The 8,439-nt window shown below is 38.2% G+C and overlaps 1 protein-coding gene across 3 annotated transcripts; it reads left to right on the top strand.

Moving 5' to 3' along the window:
• Nucleotides 1-480: 480 nt before the first annotated feature.
• Nucleotides 481-8,320, top strand: LOC103983977 (vacuolar cation/proton exchanger 3). Of its 3 annotated transcripts, XM_009401349.3 has the most exons (13): nt 481-825; nt 2,685-2,738; nt 3,003-3,263; nt 3,345-3,412; nt 3,532-3,560; nt 4,526-4,722; nt 4,799-5,011; nt 6,242-6,379; nt 6,763-6,879; nt 6,951-7,004; nt 7,237-7,353; nt 7,439-7,532; nt 7,943-8,320. In XM_009401349.3, the coding sequence occupies exons 1-13, from the start codon at nt 778-780 to the stop codon at nt 7,957-7,959; spliced, it is 1,407 nt and encodes a 468-aa protein (XP_009399624.2). In that variant the 5' UTR covers nt 481-777; the 3' UTR covers nt 7,960-8,320. The 3 variants fall into 3 exon arrangements, with proteins under 3 accessions (XP_009399624.2, XP_018681438.2, XP_018681439.2); XM_018825893.2 differs by lacking the exon at nt 7,943-8,320 and having other exon boundaries at nt 632-825; nt 7,439-7,802; XM_018825894.2 differs by lacking the exons at nt 3,003-3,263; nt 7,943-8,320 and having other exon boundaries at nt 632-825; nt 7,439-7,802.
• The last annotated feature ends 119 nt before the right edge of the window (nt 8,321-8,439 follow it).

Here is an 8,439-nt window from a genome sequence, read left to right as displayed (position 1 = left end):
GTTAAACTCTTATTACAGTTATATTATGAATTATTAATTAAGAATAAATTAAATTACCTATAATGTCAACGCTAGTAAGATTTCTAATTATTGATCTATGTATGTATATATATATATATATATATATATATATATATATATGAGAATATTTATTTAACCTAAAAATCAGTATATTTAATTAAGATTAATAGGAATTGGTGTTGTTCCCGTAATTATTAGTACTCCGATTGATGTTGGCCTCGGCGGCGTTGAGATTCGCGAATGAATCAAATCATTGGGATTTACCGCTCGGAGACGAGCCGAATACGGAATTCCAACGCCCCGTCGTAATGCTCGGGGCGTTGCTCGCGTGCACGGGAAATGCGCAGGTTGTGCGCGACCGTTGGCTATCCGTCGCTCCTCCATTTTTATGCGTGCAGCGGATCGGAGAAGCGACGCTCAGAGAGAGAATCGCCGCCCCCGCCCCTCTCTCCTCTCTCCTCTTCTTGCTCTCTGTTTCCTTCCCTCGCCATCCGGCATCTGTTCCACGCCATGAGAGTTCAGCTGCGTTCGCGGCTTGTCCATCTTCGTCTTCGAAGGCGTGAGATGGTCTGTTGATTCTTGGCATGGTTTCATCTGCCCCCTCGTGCGCCTGCTCTTCTCGTAGGTTCGGAGCCGCCGTAAGCAACGATATTCTTGCCCTATTCACGGTCGAGTTGTCTTCCTCGCTTGCGTTGCTTGGTCCAGTGGAGTTAGCCCAGGGAGATCGCTGTTCGTTTGTGCTCCGGAATCAGAGAAATGACCGGGAAGGTGCGATTCAGCCTCGATCCACACTCGTCGCCGCAGGTGATCGCCCATCATTTACTCTTTGAGATTTCGGCCATGCTATTATCTTTGCAATCGTCTACACCGCTAAATAGGTAAAAATACACTTTTTTATGATCGTATTGCTCCAATTTTGTCTAGTTTTAAATGCTGAGAGCGCAAAAATAAATTAAAGAAAATTCATTTTAATTTATTTTTGGCATACAACATATATTGAGGATTAGTCGAAAGCAACCAGTGTGGAATTGGGACATCTCAAAAGGAAGAGTCCAATGTTATCCAGAGTCTGCAGTCCCCTATAGATTAGGAGTCCGGGTGAGGTGGGGCTTCTGGTAATGCCTCTGTATATACGGATAAGATCCAGGGATATCGTAGAACACACTGCTTCATCTTCCCTCTTAGTTTTCTCTTGCCATCCGTTGATGCGACGCTCTGGCTGAAGGGTGAAACTGATCGTGGTGAACAGTTACGAGGATCACATGCACAAGGGCAGCAGGTATCACAGTCTGCACTGGCTAATCTAAGGAATCTAACAACTATATCTTGTTTGTTGCATTTTATCTTGTGCTACTTGCAAGGTAAGAAGGAATATATTTAATTGATCTTATAAATGGAAGAAATTTATGGAGAACATATTCTGTTCTTTGGTGGTCGCTAAATGCAACTCTTTAAAAATTTAGTGTAGCATTGGAAGAAGTTTCCAACAAATTCCATGCATGGCACTCGGTTGATTCCCGGGATGCTAGGCATGAATGGTGCCTCAAGACAATCAGTTTGGTACGGTAAGATGGTTTGTAATCTGGAACATCTACATGTGTATCCAAGTGAGCTTGCAGATAGCATTAGTAGTTATAAGCCTTTAAGTTTGAAAAAAGAGAGGAAACAAAGATTCTTGACTTCTGAGAGTTTCACACACTTGATATGATTGCACAGTGAATAACTACATGAAAACAATATTTTTATCCAAATTTCTCTCTCTGTGTGTGTGTGTGAGAGAGAGAGAGAGAGAGAGTGTGTGTGTGTGTGCATGTGTTGTGTGCAGACCAATTTGACAGTGAAGAATTCCATGGTATATATGGACAGGATAAACCAAAGACAGTATTTGCTCAAAGGCTGGCCTATAAGAATGGGAGCATTATGATTTAGACGTGCAAGGATCAGGACGGTTGGATTTATGCAGGGACAATTAGATTATGTATGTCCTAAAGTAAAATAAGACAAACTAAGCTCTAGATAGATCAAAATCTTTTAATGCAATTGGGATCTATAAATTTGCTTCAGAGATTGGAGTATTTTGATATGTAGAGACACCAAAGAAAATGAAACTGAAATGGATAGTATGTTTTGTTGAGTGATAGAATGTTGAGTTGGGTGACCACTGATTTCATAAATCCAAGCTGATAGGGAAATGATACAATTTTTATTTAAACCAGAACATTCCCTATGTGCAAGTAAGATGAAAGATTAATAAGCTTGAATGAGGATGAAGTGCAAGATAATATTGCATGTCAAACAATCTTTACACAAAGAGTTCATAGTCAAATATGCCCATAGTATTGTTGCTCCTCTTGCTACTAATCTTTCTTTACAGATGGAAATAAATGCAAATTAAGGATCCATACAACTAGGAATTGTGGAAAATAAGCATGTCTTGTGTAATTGTTGTGGAGGATTGAAGTATCATACAATCTGTTGAATTGATGAGATTGATGTAAATCTTGTTTTGTTAACGAAGAAAAACCGCTTAACTTGTTCATGTTACACTGGTGTAAACCCATGTTTATCATGTTGATCAGACTATTTTGGCCCTTGATATCTAGAATTCATAATAAAAATTGTCTGCAATGTTGTTCACCTTCCTAATTAATCATTCTTTACAGATGGACAAAATTAATGAGAAACCGCAGCTGGCCATAGTTCACTCCCACTTAGAAGTGAGTTTTCCTCTGCTTATTCTGTGAAACATCCTGCATATTGTGTTTTCTCCATGTCTATGAAATATACAATGAACTACCTCTAATGTGCATCACTTTTTTTCGTTTTTGACCAAACTGCTTTAAAGTTGGCTGAAGCTTTAGACATAATAATGGGAAAGAAAACTATCCCTGCACTATGTGACCCTATGAGTTAAAACTTCTTTATCATTAACAAAAAATGTTTGTTGCTTATGTTTCCGTTTTTATTGGTTCATCACACAGATGGGTTCTATGGATGGTAGATCAGAACACGAGTTTGAGGATGAAAGCCTTGTAACCCCTGTGAATCTTTCCAGAAGGTCTAATGGTCTGAATGGAGGTTATCATGGTTCCTTTTCTACTGCTGAGCAAGACACCAGTATCAGAAGTCTAAATGATAGTTTATGGAGGACCTTAAAAGTAGTATTGTTTACGTCCAAGATTAACATATTGATGCCTTGCGGACCTTTAGCGGTCTTCATCCATCATTCGTTTGATGATAAAGTTAGTTGATTTGTCTTTGCCTACCCATAAATGCTTAATAATGACTTATTGATGTGGCACTCATTTTTTGGCTTTATGCAGGGATGGGTATTCTTCCTAAGCTTGCTCGGCATTATTCCATTGGCAGAGCGTTTGGGTTTTGCCACTGAGTAAGACCACATGGCACAGGGTTTTATTTTGTCAACATGATTGAATATGTTACCGTTTCACTACTTCATTCATGCAACATTGTTAATTAGCTATCTGATATAGTTCTTTCCTTATGCAGACAGCTAGCATTTTTCACGGGACCAACAGGTGAACATTTGTTCTATGCTGATGTGGATTTTTTTTTTCTTTTTGACAATTTAGGACTTCAGTTACCAACACTTGGACTCGCAACTAGAGAAGCATACTGAACAGTCTTTTGCAACATTGGGTTATATGTCATATAGAGGCTTACTATTAGCCTTTTATTTCATCATTCATCTTCTTGAGTATCATAATTTCATGAAGCTCCTGATAAGTTTTGATGTTGCTTCTTCAAGTTTCATTAAAGTGATAAAGGGAAAATAATTGGTCCAAACATAATAAACAGCCTAATGAGGAAAATACTAGAAGTGAGAATGATCAGGTTGGAGAAGGTGACGCTCTAGCATCTACTTGGCTACTCAAAGTTGAGCTGACCATACATCCTGTGATTTTTAGTAATGATTGATTTATTATGATTGGCTTAAATTCATTTCTCTGTTGATCAACACATCTCATCCATTAAGATGGTATTTAGTTCTCTTAAACACATGAATGCCTTCATCTCTTCTTATGTATACATTTTGTTTTGATTCTTTTGGACCATTGTATTATTGATAAACATTTGAGATAGTGAACTGTTGTTTGTTCAATGCATCTCTAGTGAAAAATGCATGTTTTATGAGTTTTGCTAAGCACTTTTCCAAGAATAAGCTTGGAATATTGTGACTTGGATTTGCTAAAAAGGCTTTTTTTCTCTTGAGATGCTACACCCGAATTCGATTCCGGAACTGTTCACTGATGTTATTGCATCCAGAATTTCCTAATTAATTAAATAAGAAGAAAAATTGACCAATTTGTCTTCAGTAACATAATGTTTGTTTATCTAGTACAAGTTACTCATCTGATGATGAAGAAGTTTCGTAATTTTTCTCTAATATGTTTTTTCTTTTTCTTATATACTGCCACGTGGCCTGTTTACACCATTTGGCAAATAGTTCTGTCCTATCTAATATTTTCAACTACATATGCAGTGGGAGGGCTTTTAAATGCTACTTTTGGAAATGCAACAGAGTTAATAATATCAATCCATGCGCTAAAAGGTGGAATGATACGGGTTGTCCAACAGTCATTGTTAGGATCTATTTTGTCAAATATGCTGCTGGTCCTTGGGTGTGCATTCTTCAGTGGAGGGATTGTTTTCCTGAAAAAGGAGCAAGTTTTTGATAAGGTCTATTGTTATATAATTGGTGAACTCCATACTATTTGATGTTATGAATGTTACAATGTTTTTTATTTGATGGCAGGCAGCTGCTGTAGTGAACTCTGGACTGCTCTTAATGGCAGTGATGGGCCTGCTTTTTCCTGCTGTTCTACATTCCACACATTCAGAAGTACATTATGGCAAGTCAGAGTTAGCCCTCTCAAGGTTTAGCAGCTGCATAATGCTTGTGGCTTATGCCTCTTACCTTGTTTTCCAGTTAAAGGACCAGAGAGATTCCTATGATCCAGTTGGTGAGGTTAGATTTACATGCATTGCTTGAATTCAATTATCTTCTCCATTTAATGTTTTTCTGGAGTCTGTCATGATTGGTTGTATGCTTCCAAAATGCACTTCATAGAGTAGCTTTTGTCCATGGACTATCATACCCAGAAGAAGAAAGGCTTTGACATATAAAGTTTATAAACCATCTTCATCTATGCAATTAGTTTATGATAGAGTGCAATTTGCTTGTTGGAAGGGTTTGCTACCAGGGAAAAAGAACTTGTTGGTTATCGTTCCATAATTGTTCCAGCTTTAGTTCACCAGCAGTGATCTGAATACAAGCATTCTACTGTGAAACAGCATCTTTCCTCTAAAAGTTCACTGCTGCTGCTGGAGAAAATTCAGTAACTTTTTTATGATGCTCAATTTGAATTTTTGTATACAATCAATCTGCCATAACCTTCCAATGGTCTGAGTCCAGAATCTCTATAGGAGAACATCATACAGGAGCAAAATTAGTACATTTTTAATGGTCCTTCTTTACATATAATTTAGAAAATCAATGAGACAGAAGCACTTGTGCATGCAATAGTTCTTAGTGCATAGCGCAATCCATTTTGGCTCCATTATGGTCTTGAAATCTCTGACTCAAACATCCTCTACTGGTATCATACTTTATATTTTGTTTTTTAGTATTGGGGGTTGATGATTGTTGGATTAGTATATATGGAAATTTTCTTTGAATATTAATAACACAGAGTATGTATTTGACCAACACCATAATGGGCCCATTATATTTGAGTTATTATGTCAGTGATCTATTAGATCAAGATAGTACATCAGCCATTTTTAGACAAACAACAATACAACTCCAGAAAGTTCAAAGTGGTCACCTTCAAACATATACCTAGAGCTTCTAACTGCTATGCACACCAGCCAGCTTACTGGGGGAGGGAAACAAACACCTGGTGTTTCTGGAGGGACACTTTTGATTGGCATGTCCTGCCTTGTGTGTTTTCTGATCGTCTAAATTTCTAATGAAAGTTTTCTTTTTCCTCAAAGAAAAAGAAAACAACTCCAGAAATCAGAAAACAAATGGTGTCATTTATATATCATACAATCTAGTGCTGAAGCAACATTGGATCAACTTCAGCATATGCCCGCAAGCAAATTTCTGACTTCCCATCATCTTTCATCTTTAGTGGTGCATTCTTATGCTGACATGAAATGATATATGATGCCCTTAAATTAAATTTTTCCGAAGGAAGGATGCCAAAATGAAGGGAGCACAGATGATGAAGATGAAGTTGCCGAAATTTCAAAATGGGAAGCCATCACCTGGCTTGCAATTTTGACTGTTTGGATTTCAGTGCTCTCTGACTACTTGGTTGATGCCATTCAGGTATGTAGTTTGCTTTTCTTTATCCCATATTTTTGGTATAATCTGACTTCAAAAATGAAGTGCATGAATTACTGCTATACTGATTGCCCGAAAGAATTTTGCTCTGGTGGTTGTGAAATCCTGGGAGAGCATGTGTCCTTGTGTGATCTCGTTTTTGTCTTCTAATTATTGTACGCTTTCCATCTTTCAATTGCAGAAATACGATGCCTTCATAGTTTGTTCATCATGAAATGCATATGAAGTTTCTAATAAAATTCTGAGCTTTTTTACTGTTTGGGGCTTAATGTATATAGCTTGATAGCTTCCTTTTCTGTTGTGCTATTTGCCTTTGTTTATTATATCGTATTCAATCCATGATTTCTTTAAGTTGTTGGATTTCACAGGGTGCATCGGTTGCTTGGAACATACCTGTTGCTTTCATAAGTGTAATCTTGCTCCCAATTGTGGGTAATGCTGCCGAGCACGCAAGTGCAATTATCTTTGCCATGAAAGACAAGCTTGTATGACTCTTCATCTTCTTTAGTCTTCAAAGTTCTCTTTGCTGGTCATACTGAGTAACCTTTTACTTTAGGACATTTCTCTTGGAGTTGCTATTGGGTCATCTACACAGATATCCATGTTTGGGGTAAGCCTGGTTTTACCTTCTTTTTTCTAATTGTCATGCAGATCGCATGACTCTGCTTTCTAGTCCTATAAGAGCAGATTGCATCCGACACTATTACCAACCGTCTTTTCTCCGAAGAAGATGCATTCGAAGATCGAATGCGTAGAAATCAATGCTCAACACTGAAAGATTTTATTGAGCTTCTCCATAAGTGTGATCTATACCATGTTTTCATTGCATTTCATCTACACAGATTCCTTTCTGCGTGGTAGTAGGTTGGATCATGGGACAACCAATGGACTTAAATTTCCAACTCTTCGAGACCGCAACACTCTTTATAACAGTACTAGTTGTAGCCTTCATGCTGCAGGTATGCCATTCTATGATCTTGAAGTTCCGATTCATGCATATCATTTTCCGATGATACATGCTAAAACGCAATGTATTTATTTCAGGAGGGAACGTCTAGCTATTTCAAAGGTTTAATGCTCATGCTATGCTATCTTATCGTTGCTGCCAGTTTTTTTGTACATGTTGATCCTCCTGTCGGTGAGTTCCTAATACAAAGATTCCCGGTGAAATCTCTTTCGAGTTTAGCATCCAGATTAATTCTTTCTTGCAAGCAAAAGAGCAAAAAGAGGTTTTGCTGCAATCTTGACCCACTTGATGAAACATGATGAGACTAGATCACAATGCTCTTTGTTTCTGCATGTGACGCACAAGAATTAATAGGCATAATTATCTGTATTAGATAGTTGTTTACTGCTGCTGGTTTAAGCATTCTCACATGTTTCTGGATCCCTACAATGGCCCCTAGAATCATCTGACATGGTATTTAGTTTTCATCGAGATACGTTGTTGCTAATTTTCATATGAACTGTAAGCAAATTACCAATGGTTCAGCTCTCCGAGTGCTAAGTTGTTATTTGAGAAGAAGCTCACCAAGATTAGTTTTGCAGACGATAAAAACCCTTGAGGCGGAAGGCTGTTCTTGTTTCATCCTTGGAACATGAGGCTGAATGACTGCAAGCAAGCCTGCCGTCGTAGACGCCCGCTTACACTTTTGGATGCACGGTTCCATGGAAGGACTAATCACTCTCTGGCTCAGCAGAAGGGATGGCATGAAGATTAAGCCATGACACTGACTGCATGTAAGTGCACAGAAGAGAACCCCAACTCCCCCCCCCCTCCCCACAAACAACTCGGATGATATCAGGATGCTAAGAGTTAGAACTGCATCATTTTTGCTGTATTCAATGTAGTGTCATCCTTCTGTCCTTTCAGATTTCTCTTCTGGCAAACCTTTGCAGATTATTGTATACAAGAAAATTTTCTTATGATTTGGCCCCCATTATATTGAGGTGCGGAATTGTTGTTCCCTGAAACGTTGATGCAGCTCTTCCAGATCAAGAATGTGAACCTACTCTCATTCTGCATTGGAGTTGCTTTCTTTGAT

Source organism: Musa acuminata, chromosome BXJ2-5, assembly GCF_036884655.1.
Source record: "Musa acuminata AAA Group cultivar baxijiao chromosome BXJ2-5, Cavendish_Baxijiao_AAA, whole genome shotgun sequence".
NCBI classification, from domain to species: Eukaryota; Viridiplantae; Streptophyta; class Magnoliopsida; order Zingiberales; family Musaceae; genus Musa; species Musa acuminata.
This window is presented reverse-complemented; position numbering and strand designations above follow the sequence as displayed.